Genomic DNA, 24,071 nt, shown 5'->3' with positions numbered 1-24,071 from the left:
GGGCCAAATCCAAAGCTGAACCCCAAGAGCTGTGAGAACAAAGAAGAGAAAGGGAAATTTCACCCAGCAGCCTCAGTAGCAGTGGATTAAATCTCCACAATCAACCTGATGTACCCTGCATCTGTGGAATACCTGAATGCATAACGAATCATCCCAAAATTGAGGCGGTGAACTTTGGAAGCAACTGTAGACTTGGGGTTTGCTTTCTGCATCTAATTAGTTTCTGGTTTTATATTTATCTTAATTTAGTATTTAGAGCTTATCATTGGTAGATTCGTTTATTGATTTGGTTGCTCTCTTCCCTTTTTCTTTAATATATATAAATATATATATATATATTTTTTTCCTTTTCCTCTTTTTGTGAGTGTGTATGTGTATGCTTCTTTGTGTGATTTTTGTCTGTATAGCTTTGCTTTTACCATTTGTCCTATGATTCTGTCTATTCGTTTTTGGTTTTTTTTAGTATACTTTTTAGCACGTTATCATTGGTGGACTTGTTTTTTGGTTTGGTTGCTCTCTTCTTTTTTCTTTCTTTTTTTAAATTACTTTTCTATTTCTTTTAATCTTCAATAACATATATTTTTTAATTATGTTATATTATTTTTTTTTCTTTCTTTTTTTTTTCTCCTTTTTCTTCAGAGCTGTGCGGTGGACAGGGTCTTGGTGCTCTGGCCGGGTGTCAGGCCTGAGCTTCTGAGGTGGGAGACCCAAGTTCAGGACATTGGTCCACCAGAGACCTCCCAGTCCCACATAATATCAAATGGCAAAAGCTCTCCTAGAGATCTCCATCTCAATGCTAAGACCCAGCTCTACTCAATGACCAGCAAGCTACAGTGCTGGACACCCTATGTCAAACAACTAGCAAGACAGGAACACAACCCCACCCAGTAGCAGAGAGGCTACCTAAAATCATAGTAAGTTCACAAACACCCCATAACACACCACCGGACGTGGTCCTGCCCACCAGAAAGACAAGATCCAGCCTTATCCACCAGAACACAGGCACCAGTCCCCTCCACCAGGAAGCCTACAAAACACAATGAAAAAACCTTACCCACTGGAGGCAGACACCAAAAATAACGGGAACTATGAACCTTCAGCCTGCGAAAAGAAGACCCCAAACACAGTAAGTTCAGCAAAATGAGAAAACAGAGAAATACACAGCAGATGAAGAAGCAAGGTAATAACCCACCAGAACAAACAAATGAAGAGGAAATAGACAGTCTACCTGAAAAAGTATTCAGAGTAATGATAGTAAAGATGATCCAAAATCCTAGAAATAGAATGGAGAAAATACAAGAAACATTTAACAAGGACCGAGAAGAACTAAAGAGCAAACAAACAATGATGAACAACACGATAAATGAAATAAAAAATTCTGTAGAAGGAATCAATAGAGGAATAACTGAGGCAGAGGAATGTATAAGTGACCTAGAAGATAAAATAGTAGAAATAACAGCTGCAGAGCAGAATAAAGAAAAAAGAATGAAGAGAATTGAGGACAGTCTCAGAGACCTCTGGGACAACATTAAACATACCAACATTCAAATTATAGGGGTCCCAGAAGAAGAAGAGAAAAAAAAGGGACTGAGAAAATATTTGAAGAGATTATAGTTGAAAACTTCCCTAATATGGGAAAACAAATTGTCAATCAAGTCAGGAAGTGCAGAGAGTCCCAAACAGGATAAATCCAGGGAGAAACATGCCAAGAAACATTTTAATCAAATTATCAAAAATTAAAACAAAGAAAAAATATTAAAAGCAGTAGGGGAAAAGCAACAAATAATATACAAGGGAGTCCCCATAAGGCTAACAGCTGATCTTCCAGCAGAAACTCTGCAAGCCAGAAGGGAGTGGCAGGACATATTTAAAGTGATGAAAGAGGAAAACCTACAACCAACATTACTCTACCCAGCAAGGATCTCATTCAGATTCGAAGGAGAAATTACAGACAAGCAAAACCTCAGAGAATTCAGCACCACCAAACCAGCTTTACAACAAATGCTAAAGGAGCTTCTCTATGCAGGAAACACAAGAGAAGGAAAAGACCTACAAAAACAAACCCAAAACAATTAAGAAAATGGTAATAGGAACGTACATATCGGTAACTACCTTAAATGTAAATGGATTAAATGCTCAAATCAAAAGACATAGACTGGTAGAATGAATACAAAAACAAAACCCATATGTATGCTGTGTACAACAGACCCACTTCAGACCTAGGGACACAGACAGACTGAAAGTGAGAGAATGGAAAGATATATTCCATGCAAATGGAAATCAAAAGAAAGCTGGAGTAGCAATTCTCATATCAGACAAAATAGAGTTTAAAATAAAGCCTATTAAAAGAGGTGGGATGGGGAGGGTGGGAGGGAGACACAAGAGGGAGGAGATATGGGGATATATGTATATGTAGAGCTGATTCACTGTTATAAAGCAGAAACTAACACACCATTGTAAAGCAATTATATTCCAATATAGATTTTTTTAAAAATAAAATTAAAAAAAGAAAAGAAGACTATTACAAGAGACAAAGAAGGACACTACATAATGATCAAGGGATCAATCTAAGAAGAAGATATAACAATTTTAAATATTTATGCACCCAACATAGGAGCACCTCAATACATAAGGCAAATGCTAACAGCCATAAAACAGGAAATCAACAGTAACACAATAAGAGTAGGGGACTTTGACACCCCACTTTCACCTATGGACAGATCATCCAAAATGAAAATAAATAAGGAAACACAAGCTTTAAATGACAGATTAAAAAAGATGGACTTAATTGATATTTACAGGACATTCCATCCAAAAACAACAGAATACACTTTATTCTCAAGGGCTCATGGAACTTTCTCCAGGATAGATCATATCCTGGGCGACAAATCTAACCTTGGTAAATTTAGGAAAATTGAAATCATATCAAGTATCTTTTCTGACCACAACACTATGAGAGTAGATATCAATTACAGGAAAAAGACAGTAAAAAATACAAACGCATGGAGGCTAAATAATACACTACTAAATAACCAAGCGATCACTGAAGAAATCAAAGAGGAAATCAAAAAATACCTAGAAACAAATGACAATGAAACCACGATGGCTCAAAAACTATGGGATGCAGCAAAAGCAGTTCTAAGAGAAAGGTTTATAGCAATACAATCCTACCTCAAGAAACAAGAAACATCTCAAATAAACAACCTAACTTTACACCTAAAGCAATTAGAGAAAAAAGAACAAAAAAACCCCAAAGTTAGCAGAAGGAAACAAATCATAAAAATCAGATCAGAAATAAATGAAAAAGAAATGAAGGAAACAATAGCAAAGATCAATAAAACTAAAAGCTGGATCGTGAAGAAGATAAAATTGATAAACCATAGCCAGACTCATCAAGATAAAAAGGGATAAGACTCAAATCAACAGAATTGGAAATCAAAAAGGAGAAGTAACAACTGACACTTCAGAAATACAAAGGATCATGAGAGATTACTATAAGCAACTATATGCCAATAAAATGGACAACCTGGAAAAAATGGAGAAATTCTTAGAAAAGCACAACCTGAATCAGGAAAAATACAAACTATAAACAGACCAATCACAAGTAATATAATTGAAACTGTGATTAAAGATCTTCCAACGAACAAAAGCCCAGGACCAGATAGATGGGTTCACAGGCAAATTCTATCAAACACTTACAAAAGAGCTAACACTGATCCATCTCAAAACTCTTCCAAAATACAGCAGAGGGAGGAACACTCCCCAACTCATTCTATGAGGGCACCTCACCCTGATACCAAAACCAGACAAAGATGTCACATAAAAAGAAAACTACAGTATCACTGATAAACACATATGCAAAGTTTCTCAAGCAAATACTAGCAAACAGAATCCAACAGCACATTAAAAGGATCATACACCATGATCAAGTGGGGTTTATCCCAGGAATGCAATGATTCTTCAGTATACACAAATCAATCAATGTGATAAACCATATTAACAGACTGAAGGAGAAAAACCATATGATCATCTCAGTAGATGTAGAAAAAGCTTTCGACAGTATTCAACACCCATTTATGATAAAAACCCTCCAGAACGTAGGCATAAGGGAACTTACCTCAAGGTAATAAAGGCCATATATGACAAACCCACAGCCAACATCATTCTCAATGGTGAAAAACTGAAACCATTTCCACTAAGATCAGGAACAAGACAAGGTTGGCCACTCTCACCACTATTATTCAACATAGTTTTGGAAGTGTTAGCCACAGCAGTCAGAGAAGAAAAAGAAATAAAAGAAATCCAAATCAGAAAAGAAGTAAAACTGTCACTGTTTTCAGATGACATGATACTCTACATAGAGAATCCTAATGATACTACCAGAAAACTACTAGTACTAATCAGTGAATTTGGTAAAGTAGCAGGATACAAAATGAATGCACAGAAATCTCTCACATTCCTATACACTCATGATGAAAAATCCAAAAGAGAAATTAAGGAAACACTCCCATTTACCACTGCAACAAAAAGAATAAAATACCTAGGAATAAACCTAGCTAAGGAGACAAAAGACCTGTATGCAGAAAACTATGACACTGATGAAAAAAATTAAAGATGATACAAAAGATGGAGAGATATACCATGTTCTTGGATTGGAAGAATCAAGACTGTGAAAATGACTATACTATCCAAAGCAATCTACAGATTCAATGCAATCCATCTCAAACTACCAATGGCATTTTTCACAGAACTAGAACAAAAAATTTCACAATTTGTATGGAAACACAAAAGATCCCCAATAGCGAAAGCAATCTTGAGAAAGAAAAACAGAGCTGGAAAAATCATACTCCCTGACTTCAGACAATACTACAAAGCTACAGTAATCAAGACAGTATGCTACTGGCACAAAAAAAGAAATACAGATCAGTGGAACAGGATAGAAAGCCCAGAGATAAACACACGCACATATGGTCACCTTATCTTTGATAAAGGAGGCAAGAATATACAATGGAGAAAAGACAGCCTCTTCAATAAGTGCTGCTGGGAAAACTAGACAGCTACACGTAAAAGAATGAAATTAGAACACTCCCTAAAACGATACACAGAAATAAACTCAAAATGGATTAAAGACCTAAATGTAAGGCCAGACACTATAAAACTCTTAGTGGAAAACATAGGCAGAACACTCTATGACGTAAATCAATCACAGCAAGATCCTTTTTGACCCACCTCCTAGAGAAATGGAAATAAAAATAAAAATAAACAAATGGAACCTAATGAAACTTAAAAGCTTTTGCACAGCAAAGGAAACCATAAGATGAAAAGACAACCCTCAGAATGGGAGAAAATATTTGCAAATGAAGCAACTGACAAAGGATTAATCTCCTAAATTTACAATCAGCTCATGCAGCTCAGTATCAAAAAAAGAAGCAACCCAATCCAAAAATGGGCAGAAGACCTAAATAGACATTTCTCCAAAGAAGATATACAGATTGCCAACAAACACATGAAGGATGTTCAACATCACTAATCATTAGAGAAATACAAATCAAAACCGCAATGAGGTATCAACTCACACCAGTCAGAATGGCCATCAACAAAAAATCCACAAACAACAAATGCTGGAGAGGGTGTGGAGAAAATGGAACCCTCTTGCACTGTTGGTGGGAATGTAAATTGATACAACCACTATGGAGAACAGTATGGAGGTTTCTTAAAGATCTAAAAATAGAACTACCATACTACCCAGCAATCCCACTACTAGGCATACACCCTGAGAAAACTATAATTCAAAAAGTGTCATGTACCTCAATATTCATTGTAGCTCTATTTTTAATAGCTAGGACATGGAAGCAACCTAAGTGTCCATCGACAGATGAATGGATAAAGAAGTTGTGGCACATATATACAATGGAATATTACTCAGCCATAAAAAGAAACAAAATTGAGTTATTTGTAGTGAGGTGGATGGACCTAGAGACTGTCATACAGAGTGAAGTCAGAAAGAGAAAAAATAATACCACATGCTGACACATATGTATAGAATGTAAGAAAAAAAAAAGTTTCTGCAGAACCTAGGGGCAGGACAGGAATAAAGACGCAGACACAGAGAATGGACTTGAGAACATAGGGAGGGAGAAGGGTAAGATGGGACGAAGTGAGAGAGTGGCATGGACATATATACACTACCAAATGTAAAACAGAAAGCTAGTGGGAAGCAGTTGCATAGCACAGGGAGGGGTGGGATAGGGAGGGTGGGAGGGAGAGGCAAGAGGGAGGAGCTATGGGGATATATATATATGTGTAGCTGATTCACTTTGTTATACAGCAGAAACTAACATACCATTGTAAAGCAATTATACCCCAATAAAAATGTTAAAAAAAAAATGAACCATGCTGACTACAGAAATGTATCAAGGCATTCTGCCCCTTGCTATTCTTTCTAATAGAAAAAGCTTTAAAGGAAATGTTAAAGAAATACTTTCTTTAAAAAAAAAAAGGTGAAAGTAATAAGGTTGTCAAAGTAATATCAAAAAGAATACTTTAGTACCTTTTACATGGAATATGCAGGATATATTGAAACTACATTAGGGATTAAAAACTATGGGTGTCTTATGCCTTAATTGTCAGTCTTAAATTGTTCTTTTTCGTTTCTTTTATTTTGTTTTGCTTTTTAGTTTGCTGCTTATTTTTTTCAGTGGCATGATACCATGCAAGAGAAACTGTTCTAGATTGTTAAAATTTTATAATACCTTACATGTAATTAAAAGTGGAAAATGTAAACAAAATTAATGGAGCAATAACTAAAAAATGAAAAATAATATTTTATGGTTCATCTTACACCGAAATTAATATTAACCTAAAACATCATAATCTAGCACTGTTAGCTAGCAGACTTATTAAGATTCAGGGCAGTAACTAGCCTAGAAAAAGTACTTACATTGGCTTTCCACAAAACTAAAGCAGGTCTACCTGATGCATTAAGAATAGTAATGATATATTTTAGAATATTATAGCTTTAAATAAATTCTTGTAATACAAGAAAAAAGTTTTTAGATGTATGAATTACAAAAGGTAAAGTATTGTGAAAAAAATTTGGCAAATCAATAGGCAGAAATCCATCTAATACTCAGAATACAGAGGTTAATTAAAAGTAAGTTCTTAAGAGCCTGAATTCTTATAGTATTTTCACACAGAAAACAATGTTTCACAGTTACAGGCTGTAATGATAAACATGAGCCGCCATCTCTTGAGTCACACAGTGGAAGAGATTTTAGAATGTGAATGATACCCCAACATAGATGTATATTTCAGGCTATTCACAATTAAGTTTTAAAAACATTATTTTCAATAATTATAATTCACTAAAACCTTCAAAAGTTGAAGTTTTTTCCCTCCATTTAGGGACCACTTTGAATAAAAATTTCCAACTGTTTGAACAAAATGTCATCAAAATTTAGAGGACTTGCTTACAAAAATGTTCAATAACAATGTAGGACAAACAGACTGATTATATTATAAAGTAATTCTTAAAGGACTCAAATGTTCATGAAATTCAATTAAGGAAAGGCAGCAAAGAGAGAAAGCTTTTAATGACATGCCGAAGTATTCTTTTTGTATTCAACATTAGTATTGTCTCAAAAACACTGTAATTCAGTTACATTAACTGTGCATATATAAAATTGTTTGAAACTGTAACAAGTGCAGCTTCTGTTTGGTAAAATATAAAGCCTCTTTGGATGCAACTATGAAATATATGTAAACCACAACCAATTCCAGGTATATCTTGGCTACACAGGTACATAATTTAGTAAGAACCCTGTTTTACCCATGATGCTATGATCCATCAAATTTGTATTCATATTATTATTGCAGAAGTAATTTTATCTTTAATGTTCTTCAGTTCCATGTGTCAAGTTACTGTCTGCAGCTATAATCACCTTAAAATAACTACTATATCTGAAAGTAAATCCTGTTGCTTTTCAGTAGGTTTGTAGCTTCAGATTGTCATGTGGTCAATGACATAACCATGAGAGATGATAAATGTTGGCACACATCTTGTACACAAGTTACAGATTCACATCAACTTAACTGAAAAACAAAATATCAGAACTTAATTTATCATTAAGTATTTATTTTTCTTTATTTGAGCTCCATGATGCAAAAAAGATTATAAAAGCATTACCAAAAAATATAAAAAAGAAAATAATTGTTGGCAAAACCACTACAGCAGCAGGAGTCCTACTACTCTTTGTATGTTCTATCACAGGACTGAAAGGCCCCAATTCCTTATAGATATTTCACTGACACCTGATCTAAAATTTCCCAACCCCAGCCATGGTGGCTGGACAAATCTCTCCGAGCTTAGCATGCAATGGTACAACTAGCTGGTACAACAAGCGGCCATCAAGGATAGCAGCATTAAATACTTCCCACCCAATGCAGCAAGTTAGTTGCTCCAAGCTGCTCATGTCCCAGCACACTTAATTTTATCAGCAAGTGCTGATAAAATAAACAGCAAGGTCCTACTGTATAGCACAGGGAACTATATTCAGTATCCTATAATAAACCACAATGGAAAAGAATATGAAAAAGAATATGTATGTGTGTGTATATATATGTGTGTAACTAAATCATCACTTTGCTGTATACCAGAAACTAACACAACATTGTAAATTAACTATACTTCAATTAAAAATAAAAACAAAACAAAACAAAAAACCTCCAAGACCAAAGCTGAACTGGGCATGCCACTAGGACCACAGGCATAAACCATGACTGTCCCAAGCAACTGAGATGATGTTCACTGTACAATTAAGTATTATCCCCATTTAACAGATGAAGAAAGAGATGTATAGAGACAGAGGTTAATTTACTGTGAAGACAATTTATTGTAAAGCTTAAGCTTCAAGGCACTTCATCTGAATATGCATGCCCTTTCCAAGCCCTGTACATAATTTTGTAGTCACAATTTTGTATTCTTTTTTCCATAAAGAGGGCTCCTTACAACCTGGATCTGCCCCTGTACAGAGGTTTAATAATTAACCCAAATTCACATAGCCCACAGTACCTAAAAAGGAGTTAGCACTGGTATCGATTTGATTTGGAGAATATACAGTCATATCGGAAAATGAAAAAATAGTATTAGTTGTTTTTTTCCCCCCCAAGCAGAATCCTAACTAGTATTCCTATCTTGGAGTCTTTCCTTGCTATATTCCAACCTACACACCAGTAACGTCACAAATAGTCATAAAATACCACTTTCATTGCGTTACTTCTGAATTTGAATGAGTCTTCAATAGCAGATCAAATTTCAACTTCTCAGTCTGTCTTTCAACCTGTCAAGCAAATACCACACACACTGTAAAATATTTAAATATATAATCTTATCTCCAATTAGTTATGTAATGTTTATTTTCTTCTTTGTCTTTCTCCATCTGAACTTTCTTTCATCCTTGTTTCTGATTTGCCAAACCCTATCTAAAACTATCCTATGTTCTACTATTATTCACAGTATCTATTTTTTAAACCACATAGTTTGGCCTCTGACCTTAAACATTTTCAAGCTTAATAGCATGTCATATTCCCCCTCCCCCTGATAAACTATAAATCTATCAGAAAGAGACTAAATTTCGGTTATTTTGTACCCCGACCTGGCATAGCACCTGGTGCATAGCATTCAACAAATGTTTTGCACAGGTGAACATTTTAGGCCTACATTTACAAAGGCAAACCTCTACCTCACCTAAATTTAAACAAGGTTTTAATCTGTGTCTTTCTTATGACACTGGTCACATTCTTCAATCTAAGTTATAAAAAGGCGATCTCATTCTGAATAGCATATTCTGGCCCAATATGACTTGTAAAAAGTATAAAACAAAAATTAGAGTTCTAGGTCAATGATTCCCAAATAAAAATATTTTTTTAATTGGTAAGACTGACAAATTACTGATATTTTAATTTTGTCAAGAGAGAACTTAAAGGGGGAGAGGTACTTTAAAATCAAAAAAAGTAAGAGGAATATAATTTTAGAACAGTCCTTAAATTGAAAAACCTGACATTATCACTGATTAGCAAGCTTCAGGGACAGTAGATTGGGAACTGCTATCAGAGATGTATAAATTAGTTTCAGCTTAGATCAAATGTCTTTACCCTAAATGAGACTTTGTTTGAAGTGAAATGTTATGACATCTTGCAAAGATGTCCACAAACCATAACACTAAAGGCAAACCAAGTTAAGTAATTTAAAAAGGAAAATAAGGGAAGCTTACATCTTTGCTAGCCCTTTCCCTCACAAAAGACATTTTATGTATAACTGGTAGAGTCCCTGAACTGAAGAGCAGCAAAAAGTCAAATGCCAAGAAAAACTGTAAAGACCTTTGCAACTATAAAGATGCTCCTATTAGATGATTCTGTAATTAAACTTAACATATATCAGGTGCCTATAATATACAAGAATACTCTCCCTCAGTTTAATGTATACAATCAAGTTGTTATGACCAAAACATAAACTTGCTAGAGCCTGCTTCATTCATTCCCTTGACAAAAAGGTATAGTCCCTTAAGTGTTTTCCTGTCCTTATGCAGACCCCCTCCCCACACTGTCTGCAAAATAATCCTGTCAAGTTCTTTAATACCTCCCCTCCCAATCCATCTCTTCTAAGAACTCTTGCTAAAGATTAGGTCTCCAACTTGATCGATTATTTATCTCACATCCTTTTCAACTTTTAAGAACCTGTATTTCATTGCTTCTCTGTGGTGTCTGTTCTGCTATCCTTCAAGGTTTAACATAATTTCCTGTTTCTCAATTCTCTAAATATCCGCAGCCCTTTATTTATCCACAGACCACTTTTACAATACACATGTTTCTATATAGCACTGTGTAGTGGTTAAGCACATTGTTCTCTAATCCTAACTCTGTCACTGATTAGCTAGGTGACCTTGGGTGAGTCACTTAACGTTAATGGTTTCCCCATCAGTAAAATGGGGATAACATCTGTACATACCTCATAGGGTTCTTGTTAAGAGTAAATGAGCTAATATACAAAAAGCACTTAGAACAGTGCTTGTTATACATTAAGTGCTGTTTATCTAGTATTATAGTCATTTACCTAATTCTAATCTCACCATTCTACCATATATTCTTTTTGTGGGCCAAAATTATATCTTTTCACTTCTGAATCCCCCCATACAGCTTAACAATGTCCTAAACATGTAGGCATGTAAAAATATACTTGTTGAATACTTAATGTTGAATGTTATAAGGGAGCAGTTGTTCTGAGGGGACTCTGTAAATGTTCTCCAGTTATTTCACTTGTCTATATTTTAAGTTCCTAACAGTTCCCAAAATTTTCAACCACAAAACCATCCTAACATCAGAGGGAAAGAAACAAGTACTCCAGGATGGTCTGGGATAAGAATTAAAATTTCTATTCTATAGTAGCTCCAATCAGCTGCTAGTGATTACTAAGCATTGTCTGGGATTCTGAGGCCCTTTAGAGTCTCATGATCAGATGCCATGATCAACTAATCTTGTCAACTATTATAGTAGAAAGTGGAGGTACTCATCTTTTCACTACAAATCTGCAGTTTGACCCTAAGGAGCCCATTCACCCCCCTGAACCCCCACCATGCACAAGAAAATTCATTTAAAATTACATATTGTATCTTAAAATTTCACAGGAGTTTTGTATTTTGCTCTATAATGTATCCATGTTAGTTTAAATTTTTAAATATATTTTTCTCTGATCTCCGAGGAGATCTGATGCTCCAAGGAGATGTGTCATGTTTCTTCTGTGGTTTCTTAAGCCCCCTGTTACCTAATACCTCCAGGTACAGCACTACCTCACTTTGAGAAACACAGTCTTTGACTACACATTACCTGTGGTTTACTGCTTTTACATCCTCCCAATAGCAACTAAAATATTACTCCCTGGATAACCAGAAGTTTGAGATATATAACAGAATAAGAATAGCACTTTTACATTTTCATGCTTAAAATGTAACACATTAGGGCTTCCCTGGTGGCGCAGTGGTTGAGAGTCTGCCTGCCGATGCAGGGGACACGGGTTCATGCCCCGGTCCGGGAGGATCCCACATGCCGCAGAGCGGCTGGGCCCGTGAGCCATGGCCGCTGAGCCTGCGCTCCCCGGCGGGAGAGGCCACAGCAGTGAGAGGCCTGCGTGCCACAAAAAAAAAAAAAATGTAACACATTAAATGCTTAAGCAATTGTAAAATGACTTCATAGCTCATTTAATATTCACATTTTAGAAAATATTATAATCAAATTGTATGAAATTATAATCATATATCAACTAAATCTTGTGAAGCCTGTAAATGAATTTTCACTTTTCTCCAAAGTGGAAGTTTGATGGTAGAACACTAGCCAGGAATAATCAAGATGAATTTCTAAAATAAAATGCTAACATATTCTTCAACAGGATAAATGTGCCTGCTAAAATTATTGGGCACAGTTACAATATTTGGTGAATACAAAAATTGTCTTTCCTCTTACAAATTCGTTAGAATTTAAATGTGTTATATTCTAACCATATACCACTCTCCTGGGTCTTCTTGTGAAAAAAAAAATTGTATTTAATGGCTTAGAGTTTCAATCAAAACAATTTTTTTCATCAAGGAATTTGATCAAATGAAATTATAGGCCCACATGATTTCCATCCTAGTGGACTTCAAGGTCAATAGCAATGAATAGGTTATATAAAACTAAATTGTCAACCCATTAAGTTTTATGTGATTACTCCTAAATACAAAGTAGATTGTAAATTCTCTGTAAGTTATTAAACTATTTATTTTATCTCACTTTAAAACGACCTATATTGGATTTTTATGGTTGATAGTGCCCCCCCATCAATGTATTTAAGGGCCGCAAGGAATGTCCTCTTCCATAATACTTTGCAAATTCATGCGATTATATATTGACCTAAAAGAAACCCCTCCCAAGAAAGAGGGGCAGGGCGGGAAGAAGGCAGAAAAGGGCTCAGGTGCTCAGAGGCCTCATTAGAGGAGGACGCGGGACACAAGGTGAGCAGAGAACCGCATGGAAAGTAGCCCCACCCGTGAAGCCTTTGGAAACACAGCGGGGAGAAGCTGGATTGCTTCTGGTTTAGGAATAGAGACTTGGTGCTAGGATCTCCCATCTCAGATAACGATTGAAAGACGCACTCCTGGGCTTCCCTGGTGGCGCAGTGGTTGAGAGTCCGCCTGCCGATGCAGGGGACACGGGTTCGTGCCCCTGTCCGAGAGGATCCCACATGCTGTGGAGCGGCTGGGCTTGTGAGCCATGGCCTCTGAGCCTGCGCGTTCAGAGCCTGTGCTCTAAAACGGGAGAGGCCACAACAGTTAGAAGCCCGAGGAAAAAAAAAAAAAAAAAAAGAAAGAAAGAAAAAAAGAAAGACGCACTCCTGACAAGTTCTTTCCAGCTAAGTCTGTGCACTCCCCACCAGGGCTAACGGAAGAGGCGCCATTATGGGAATGAATGTCCAGGGACTCAAATGCTACAGTCTGAGGCTCCAGCAGCACAACTCACCGGGATCCCCCGACCCAATTCATCTCCTCAGAACTTCGGCGCAAGAAGACACCGGGGTCGCGACAGGCTGTTGCTCTGACTTCTTCGTCTTGGGATGAGCGACACGTTCTTAGGCCTCAGATGGCACCTTTTCGGCTCCAGGGAGTATGGCCCAGCCTCCCAACAGCTTCTGTGGCCTGGGGTAGGCTGCTTCCGGGCCTCCCGACAGGCTCTGCGGCCTGGGTTAGGCTGCTTCCGGGCCTCCCGACAGCCTCTGCGGTTTCTGCGGAGAACGTATCCTGACAGAGCCGCAAGCGAAGCTCTGGGGAAGCAGTCAGCCCGCCTCAAGGAGCAAGAACACAGATTTAACAGCTCAGGCAAGGGAAACCTAAGTAAATGGAATATCGGATTATGGCCACAGGGTTAGTGTTTCAAACCACCTGCACCATAATTTTGTTTAGTTCTGTATTGGTTTCAGACTTTTCATTCAGGTCAAAGGCCAGACTTGGTGGAGAAAAAAAGAGGACAAAGTTATAGATCCATAATCCTAAAGATAATGTTTCCTTTCCCACTTACCACTCTTTTTCCAAATCCTTTAAAATCTTTCACTTGTAGTTTTAATATTCAGTAAACAGTTGTCTATTAGAAACATTGCACCATAGTAATTGATTATTCTGTATATTTTGTTATTTTTTGAGAGACCTTCATCAAAACTTAATTTAGCTGTAAAGGCCCAAAGACTTTAAACTCCTTACTGAAAAAAAACCTCAAAACAAAAATTGGGTTTTGCTGTCCATATCTGTGTTATGTTTGTATATCCTTACAAAAATTTATCTTACAAAGTGTTCTATGATATTTTGGTTAGAAACTAGGAATCTCTTATCCCAAACAAATGCACAAAATACTTTTTTTTCCCAATTGTCATGATTATTTTCCACATTTTAACCTGGGGAATATCTCATAATTTCAAATATAATACGTTTTCTGTTGTCATTAGGAAATAGTACCTAAAATAGGATTATGTCCCAGGATAGACATCTTGTGTAATCATATAAATACTGATTGTTATAACAAAAATTCAGTGAAGTACTAAAAAATTAGACTAGTTATTAGGTAGTTATTTGTAACAGCTGAAATGTTGACTTAAGATCTCATCATCAATGTTATGCCTCACATGAATAAGGCTAGCATGACTGATAGATAATAAGAGTCAAAGACTGAGCTGTTTTAGGGCCAGAGGGCAATTAGGTAACCTCTTGGGTCAGGAAACTGTTCAAGAAAGAAATACAGCACTGATAAAATATTTAGCATTTGTTGAAAAGGAAATCCATCCAAAATTCCTAAACCTTAATTTATCTTTATTACTAAAACTTATTTACTTTCTGGTGATTTACTATCTAAACACACAAGCATATATTATCTACATGATATATATTTTTATTTACATACCTATATATGTAGATCTCTTTATTATAAAAAATTACTTACATTTTACAGTTTATAAATCATATAGTTTTCCTAATATATGTAAATATGTGTATATGTTCTCTAACATATATAAAATGTATTTAATCCTGCTCTTCCATGGACATTAGTAGTATCCACTTTGACACGGACATTGAGAGTATCTCACTTGAGAACAGAGTAATTTAATAATTATTGCTTATTTTTAATTTTTATTTACTTTCAATATCTTTGTCTAAGATTATTTCTCCCCTCTGAAGAAAACTGTAATACTTCCCCATATAAAAACATGTAAACTTGACAAGCTTGAGTGGAAATTAGACTGAACTATTTTTACTATAGTAAGCAGTGATTTTTTTTTTCCACCTCCCTTTTCTCTAGTTTGGAACTCAAATTAAATTAACATTATCGTTGCTTTAATTGCATCATGCCAGTATAAAAAAATGAAAGAAATACTTTGACATTCATAGTTTCTTATTTAAATGGCATATATTTCCAACTGGAATTACCTATCTGGTTTTCTATCATCTCTGCCTTTCCTGAAGGCTTGAGCCTAGTCTCAGATGCTCAAATCAATCCTGGCCCGTGGGGGCAGGGTGGGATAAAGGGTGGGTGTGGAATTTAAGTGGTGATAGTTAAGCCTGTACTTTAGTGGCTTAACAACAAGTTAAATCTTATATTGACCTTTTCCCTAGTTCTAGTAACTGGACTTCAACCTTCCTTGTACCACATTTCTGGCAACCAAATTTCTCTTCTTGATCATTTTCTTTATACCCAGTTCCTCAGTCTAACAAGGTTTTCACTCCAGGCTTTAAAAGCTTTTTCCTGTACCCCAGCTTCATTACCAGTTGGTAAACTGACCTGCCTACATATTTAGGCCTGCATATTTAGGTCTCTAATTTTCTTTGCTTCTAGATTTCCCACTGCCCTGCTCCTCCCCTGATCTTGTTGTCCTATGCCAGTGATGCAGGCCACTTCTCTTGACTGCCAGCTGCTTTCTGACCCATGCATCCCTCTGTGTATCATGTTCTGCCAGCTGAACATCCTCCTACCACCCCCAGTTAAGTTTATCCTGACCCTCCACATGTCCTATCATAGTCAGGAGATGTGACATAAAGAATTAAAATTTATAAATGTAAGGCAGCCTTATTTTGACACATGAAAAGCATGAGATTAGGAACAAAAATTTTTTTGAAAATAACCACTATGACACTATGATCTCTATGTACAGACTTAGAAGTCTTAATGGAATGATAGATTACTGTGCTAATATGGCCAGCTATAAAGAATCTTGCATGAATTTGCTACTCATGTATTAGTAAATCTGCTGAATTGAATGCAAACAAATGAAAAGAGATCTGTGATGATTCTTGGAACTTGTATAGGTACCTGGAAAAGGAGGAGTTTGGAAAGTTTAAGAATATGGTTACTAATAAAAGTGAGGGTAATTCTTTATTCACCATAAACTGAATAATGAAGATCACAACACTGAGGCAAGTTTTATATTCTAGCACAGGGTTTGGCAAACTTCTCTTGAGGGCCAGATAATGAATACTTTGGGCTCTATTTCATTTACCCAGTTCTGCTACTGTGGCTTGAAAGCCAAGAAGTAAATAAATGGGCGTGGCTTGAAAAACAATAAGTAAATAAGTGGGTATGGCTATGTTCCAATAAAACTTCATTTATGGACCCTGAAATAAAAATTTCATATAATTTTCACATGTCACAAAATATTATTCTTCTTTTGATATATTTTCAGCCATTTTTTAAATATAAAAACTATTCTTAGCTCATGGGCTATATAAAAATAGGTGTTGGGACAAATGTGGCCCAATGTTTGGGTTGTAATTTGCCAACCTCTGTTCTAGTTTAATGCATATCTTCCCAGGCTTCCAACTGACTAGAAATGTGTGTGTGTGTTGTGTATGGGGGAACGGGCGCAGTGGAGAAACAAAAATGTTTTTGCATTTTTGAGAATAACTCATCTTTGCCTAAAAACATGCCTTTTACATTTTTAAAAATATTAAAATTTTGCTTGACTGTTTAGCAGTTAAGTTCTCCATTAGAGATGTAGAGAATTTTTTAAAACACTTTTGATTTTTATCAAATAATCAAAATGGAAATGGGAAGTAGCCAGGAGATTATCTGTAAACCTAAACAAAACAAACAAAGCAAAAGCTTACAAAAGACAAAAACTGTTGCAAAATGAGGTAAGATCCTGGAGAAGCTATTTCTACCATCTAACTCCTGTTTGATTCCCAAATGGTTAACTTTTGATTATAAAGTAACATACCTCTAAGTAACAACTCTAAAGGACATAAGGGGGTGCTAGAAGTGAAACACTGCTCTCATTTATTTAATAGTCACCTTGTAAATAATCACCAATGCATCAGATCTCTATTGCTAAAAATAGCAATTAAGGGGTTGGAAGATTTTCATTATAAGGACAAGTAAACTTTGGAATGGACGCATAGCAAAGAATTATTTTCTATTATACAGAAGACTTATCTCCTATTTATTTACAAAAAAATAGGCTCAACTTGTCTGATAGGTTCTGGGACTTCATGTGAAATTACAGAGACGGAAAAAAAAATTTAATGGGGGAGGGAGGAGTGCAGAAAAACAGATCCAAGTACTTGATACTTTGTTTTTTTCCAGTGCCCCTCCCATTTGTCACTTTCATCTCTCTCCCTTTCAGATTCATTCCATACCCTTTTCATTATATGTTGATCCTCTTGTCCCTCTTCCCTCATCTCCCCAGTTCCTCCTCCCTTATTCGTTTTTTAGCTCTTAGAAATCTCCCTTTCTTTTTGCTCTTCCTCTGTGGTATCTGCTAAAACCTTAGAGAAGTGATGTATTTTCTGAAACTTCTGTGGGTTTCTAAGTGACGCTGAGCATGCTCAGTCGCTAGGGCAGGTTTTGTCGCCAGCAGCTGCCCTGATTCGACCTCTCCAAAAACAGACATTTAACTCTCTGAACTGTTTAAGGATGTAATTCGTTTTGCTCTCTCTTCATTTTCAAGGTTCAAAGGAAAGCAGCGAGGATTCCAGGGGTCCCGTCGCCCCTACAGCCAATGAGGGGCCTGAGAGGGAGGAGCTTGGGGCTGCTTGGTGCAGCTTGAGCTTCTGAGGGAATCATCCCCAGTAGACGCAGTGGAGTCTGAGCTGTGCTGCATGTCACAGAACAAAATCTTAAAAAATAAAAACAAAAAACAGAAGAGGAGAAACGCTGCAGAGTATGGAACGCTATAGAACTTTCTGAAACATTTGCTTGGGATTCCCGGGGAGCATGATCTTTTAAAACCAATTCTTTCTGAAGCCGGTTTGGGTAACTGGGAAAATGATACATATGCTAAATGCAGCAGCTGATCGAGTGAAATGGACCAGATCGAGGACTGCTAAAAGGGCTGCCTGCGTGGTGGCTGCAGCATATGCTCTGAAAACCCTCTGTCCCATCATTGGCAAGCGTTTAAAGCAATCTGGCCACTGGAAGAAAAAAGAAGCTTACCCGGCTGCAGAGAATAGAGAAATACTGCATTGCACCGAGGCCACTTGTAAAAAACCTTCTCCTGGAGTGAATGCAGATTTTTTCAAACAGCTACTAGAACTTCGGAAAATTCTCTTCCCAAAACTTGTGACCACTGAGACAGGATGGCTCTGCCTCCACTCGGTAGCTCTAATCTCAAGAACATTTCTGTCTATCTATGTAGCTGGTTTGGATGGAAAAATCGTGAAAAGCATTGTGGAAAAGAAGCCTCGGACTTTCATCATCAAATTAATCAAGTGGCTTATGATTGCCATCCCTGCCACCTTTGTCAACAGTGCAATAAGGTACCTAGAGGGCAAATTGGCCTTGGCCTTCAGAACTCGCCTAGTCAACTATGCTTATGAAACCTATTTTACAAATCAGACTTATTATAAGGTGATCAATATGGATGGGAGACTGGCAAACCCTGACCAGTCTCTTACTGAAGATATTATGATGTTCTCTCAGTCTGTGGCTCACTTGTATTCCAATCTGACCAAACCTATTTTAGATGTAATCCTGACTTCCTATACACTCATCAAGACTGCTACATCCAGAGGAGCAAGCCCAATTGGGCCCACCCTTTTAGCAGGGCTTGTGGTATATGCCACTGCTAAAGTGTTAAAAGCCTGCTCTCCCAAATTTGGTAAATTGGTGGCTGAAGAAGCTCATAGGAAAGGCTATTTGCGGTATGTGCACTCCAGAATTATAGCCAATGTTGAAGAAATTGCCTTCTACAGAGGACATAAGGTAAGAAAGAAATTAAGGTGACGGGTGAAATGTGAGACTGTTCAAGCTGCCACTGCAGTGCTAGATACCATCTGTTGTACTGTTGATGGACCCACTTCTTTAGGGTTTTAGATTCTTATGACATTCAAACCTGTATTAAAATATATGCTTCATTACCCTTTTTAATCACAAGCTGTTAAAGAATTATAGGTAGAGTGCAAACTTTTCTAAAGTTTCATGAAAATAACATTTTCAGCATTCTAAAAAAGTCTACTTAGTCTCAGTTATCCAAATATGCTCAGAATTATCTCTAAAGCATTTTCTTAAAACTGAAATCCTAAGTAGATGGTCCTAGAACTTTGAAGAAAATATATGTTTAGAAACTAAGTAAACATACTTCCACTGAGATGGAAAATTTAGGATGGTATTGTTTGTTTGTTTGTTTATCAAGAGAAAAAAAAGTGCTTTCATATGAAAGACAGGTGTGACAGTTTTGCATGCCTGGTCCATGATGGAGTTCCTCGGTTCTAAGAAGTGCAGGAGAGTGGCTTACAAATGGCATTTCCATTACTCTTAATGTTCAGTACCATATTTTGACACAAATAAAAAAAGGTAGTGAAATGAAATTTTGTCTAGCTTAGAGGGAAAAGCTAAGATTAGAGATGAAGAGGAAAAAAGGAGTTCCAGAATGTTATTTTTAAATATTAAAGATTTTCAACATTAAGCAGGTCCCTTAAATAGTTAACCTGATTACATAAACTTGCAGTACATTAAAGACTTTTTAAGGTGATGCATCTGAAATGTTAATACAAATGACTTGGCAAATGAAATAGTAAGTTATTCTAAAGTTGAAATGGTATTATAATTAAAAGGCAGAATTATTTAATTTTGAAACATCATCAATAACAACAAAAAAAGAAATTTTATAGTAGTACCAATCTGAAGAAGAAAATTTAAAGCAAATTTAGGACTTCTATTCCCACTTGAAAATTGGCTTAATATGTTGTAGTAATAATATTTATGTCATTCTTGAATCACTGAGCTCAGTGATATAAATTATAGCATGCTGTAGGCTTCTTGCATTTAAGACAAAACCTAGTAAATTGAGTTAGTTCAAAAGTGGAGTCTAATTACACATATACATGTCATGTGTTTATTTTCAGATATTTTTGCTGCAATCAAAATGGATAAGTTTCTGTTTATTCATGTCTTATGGAATATCATTTAATTTTAACATCTTATACATATAAATTTGAAAACATAAGTATAAATCACTTGTATATATTTATATTTAACATTTACTGAATATCAGACATTTAAAAAATAATACAGATGTGATTACAACTAAATAATGACTAATTCTGACATTAATCTGTATTTATTGGTTGTTAGAATCACAGGTAATAGTATACTAAGTAAAACAAAATAATATGTAATTATCTTTAAAGAAAGTCCTCAAACATACATTATTTATTTTTATAGTTCATACTAGGTTAATTCTTATCTCTTTTTCTCTCCATAGGTAGAAATGAAGCAACTCCAGAAAAGTTACAAAGCTTTAGCAAATCAGATGAACCTCATTTTATCCAAACGTTTGTGGTACATCATGATAGAGCAGTTCTTGATGAAGTATGTTTGGAGCAGCAGTGGACTAATTATGGTGGCTCTACCTATTATCACTGCAACTGGCTTTGCAGATGGTGGTAATGGCATTTATGTTTAATAGTAAATATATGTTTCTGATTATTTCTCTTTAAGGTGTCACTGCTGGAGTTATGTCAGTGAATTGTGTAGCCATCATTCTATAGTCCTTAATGGTCAGAAACAATGGCAGACTTTGCAACATCCAGTAATAAGACCAGCAATATGAAAGAAGTGACTCAAAAGACCTTTACAGTTCCATGATATTTCAGAAACCTCTGATGTAGTGTTTTTGGGAGTTGATCTTGAGCAATTTTAATTATACTGCCTAATATAGAATGATTCTCTAGTTTACAGTTCAACTCAACACAAATTAATACCTTCAAAAGGAGTATAATAGAAAGTCTCCACATGTGTTGTAAATTTCAGTTCTGCACATAGCATGCATTTAGTGTATAAATATTCTATAACTAGATCTGCCCTGATTTGAGATTTGAATAGTTGGTTGACTACATTAGACAATTAATAATACTGTTTCAGGGAGAGCTTCATGCCATGTAACAGGGTCTCCTCTGCTTGTAGGTAATATAGAAAACCTCCTATTTGGTGGTATTGTGGGGATAGGGATTGTCAAGTTTCAGGGGTCTAATTCTATCCTACCACTGTCCCAGTGGTTTTTTTTATCAACATTTTTCATCCTTTGGAACAACTAAGAAAGGTAAAGACAAGGAGGACAATATTAAAATGTTATGTAATACTTGAGATGGGAGTTTGGGTCTTAATTGGCGGGACAGAAGGGGATTAATTAAAGAAGCAGCATTTTCCTCTCTTTTTCCAAAGTAAAATATTCCCCCTCCTCTTTAAAAACCACTTGACCAAAATTGGTCTTAGTGTTGAAGGAGCTAGACAAAAACATGGGCTTTGTGGTGAGACAGAGCTTTGCTCAAGTCTTTGCTTTCCCTCTTTCTGTCTGTGTCCTTCCTTTTAGTCATGTTAATTAAACTGTCTAAACCTCAGTTTCCTCATCTGTAAAATGAGAATCAGAAAGGCTACTTCAGAGTGGGGTGGTGAGGATTTAGTAGAATAATGTATCAAGAGCATGTATCAAGAACATTGACATGGTGACAATTATTGCCTAGAAAACAAAAGGCAACACTAAGAAAAATGTAACAGAATTCACACTATTTTACAGTTGTTTTGGTGTAGAATTAAGTATTAATAGTTATTTGTTTGAAGTCATCCAATAAAAACAAGTAAAAAATTACCATATGCTTTAATATATTAAAACAGTGCTTTAATGCTTTACCAATTCTCACAAAAACACCTGTCAAATTTGAGTCATTCTTAACCTAAAATTGTTCATTTTGGTAAAGTAGGATTTATCAATCCCTTGTGGTAAGTGCTATACATATACCAAATATACTGTGCAACTCAACTGTCTAATGGTGTATTTAGACCACTAGGAAAACTGAATTTTATCTGTTTATTTAATGTTTTCAAAATTCATTTTAAAAAGCTTCTATTGAAAAAAGCATTGTTAGTATTTTTAGATTTAATCCTTTCATAATGAAATAAAATAAATTGCTTTTTCAAAAGAGTATTAGAGAAAAAAAGACAAAAATGTATGGTCTTAAGATTAGTTTTACTAAGAAATTTAACAAAATTGTCAGATATTCATAGTGAATATCTATCCATCAGTTTATGGATATTTTAAAAGTTTCATGTATAATGTGTATTAGAAACTACCCCAGTGACAAAATTATGGTGTTGTTCTGTTAGTCTTTGGAAGAACTGGTCTTATTAGAAAACCCTGGAGTATTCAACATAGAACATAGAAAATGCAGCTATTAATGGTGACAAATTAACCCCACAGAGAGCAATAAGAAGTAAACAATGTATACAAACAATCTAACAATCTTCTGTAGGTGATGTAATAAGATATTTAAAAATAAATCCTACAAATCTTGAAAATACAATAATAAATTAAAGAAACAGCATTAAAAGTTTAGATTGAAATTGTGATAATAATCACATTGATGCAAGTGAAACAAAATAATTCTTAAAGCTTCTTTTCAAAAGAAAATTTTATAAAAAGAAAAGCAATGTAAGAATTTCATAGAAGAATAAAATGAATTCATATGATAATATTAAGAGAGTGTGCTTTGATATCTTCTATAATTTCTAAGGTTACTGTGTGTATGTTTATAATGTTCGTATGTATGTATTTATGAAATATATTTGACTTATGATGACATACCACATGAAAACACTAACTTAACATTTTACACAGACAAAATAATTAAGTTTTTTTTCAGATAATGATATTATCTTTGAGGCTTTAGGTCTTGGAATTAAATACTATCTATCCTAATCTAGTCTTCAATCTTAATTTATACTTACGCCCTGAGTTGTCTCTTATATTAGAGATAAATTAAGCACATGATAGTACATATTTTAATACAAAATTAGATGGAAAAAATGGATGAATAAGAGGGATGGCAAAGAGGAAATGGAGAAAAAGCAGCAAAGAGGAAAGAAAGAGAAGAGTAAAGGAAGAAACAGGCCACTGTTCAAATCTTGGCTCTGCTATTTAGTAGTTATCCCTCCTTAAGAAAGTTACAGAAGCTTTATATGCCTCAGTTTTCCTTTCTTAGCCATAGGAATAATAATATATATTTTACAGAATTGTTATGAAATTATAATGTGCCTTGAAGCAGTCCATGGCAAATAGTAAGAATTTAGGTGGAAGCAATGGTTAATATTTATTACATTCTTACTATACAGGCTCTGGTATCAGATTGCCTGGGTTCAAATGCTGGCTCTTTTGCTTATTGGGCTGTAACTTTGGACAAATCATTTAACCTTTTTCTGCTTCAGTTGCATTGAATCTGTAGGTTGCTTTGGGTAGTATAGTCATTTTCACAATATTGATTCTTCCAATCCGAGAACATAATATATCTCTCCATCTGTTTGTGTCATCTTTTTTTTTAACACCTTTATTAGAGTATAATTGCTTTACAATGGTGTGTTAGTTTCTGCTTTATAAGTGAATCAGCTATACATGTACATATATCCCCATATCTCCTCCCTCTTGTGTCTACCTCCCACCCTCCTTATCCCACCCCCTACATGGTTACAAAGCACCGAACTGATCTCCCTGTGCTATGCGGCTGCTTCCCACTAGCTAT

General features: G+C 35.6%; 1 protein-coding gene across 5 annotated transcripts in view; it reads left to right on the top strand.

Annotated features, from left to right (window-relative positions):
• Positions 1 to 18,327: 18,327 nt before the first annotated feature.
• ABCD2 (ATP binding cassette subfamily D member 2) overlaps positions 18,328 to 24,071 on the top strand; it is a gene marked incomplete at both ends in the record, with an annotated part of 79,403 nt that continues 73,659 nt past the window's right edge. For 3 of the 5 annotated variants that reach the window (XM_082636322.1, XM_082636321.1, XM_082636319.1), the window contains 2 exons: positions 18,328 to 19,263; positions 20,765 to 20,945. In XM_082636322.1, the coding sequence (XP_082492448.1) occupies positions 18,328 to 19,263; positions 20,765 to 20,945 (1,117 nt within the window). The remainder of the gene's footprint in view (positions 19,264 to 20,764; positions 20,946 to 24,071) is intronic. The other 2 variants (XM_082636320.1, XM_082636323.1) reach the window with 2 other exon arrangements.

Source organism: Mesoplodon mirus, assembly GCF_964341445.2.
Source record: "Mesoplodon mirus genome assembly, chromosome: 11".
Lineage (NCBI taxonomy): Eukaryota > Metazoa > Chordata > Mammalia > Artiodactyla > Ziphiidae > Mesoplodon > Mesoplodon mirus.
This window is presented reverse-complemented; position numbering and strand designations above follow the sequence as displayed.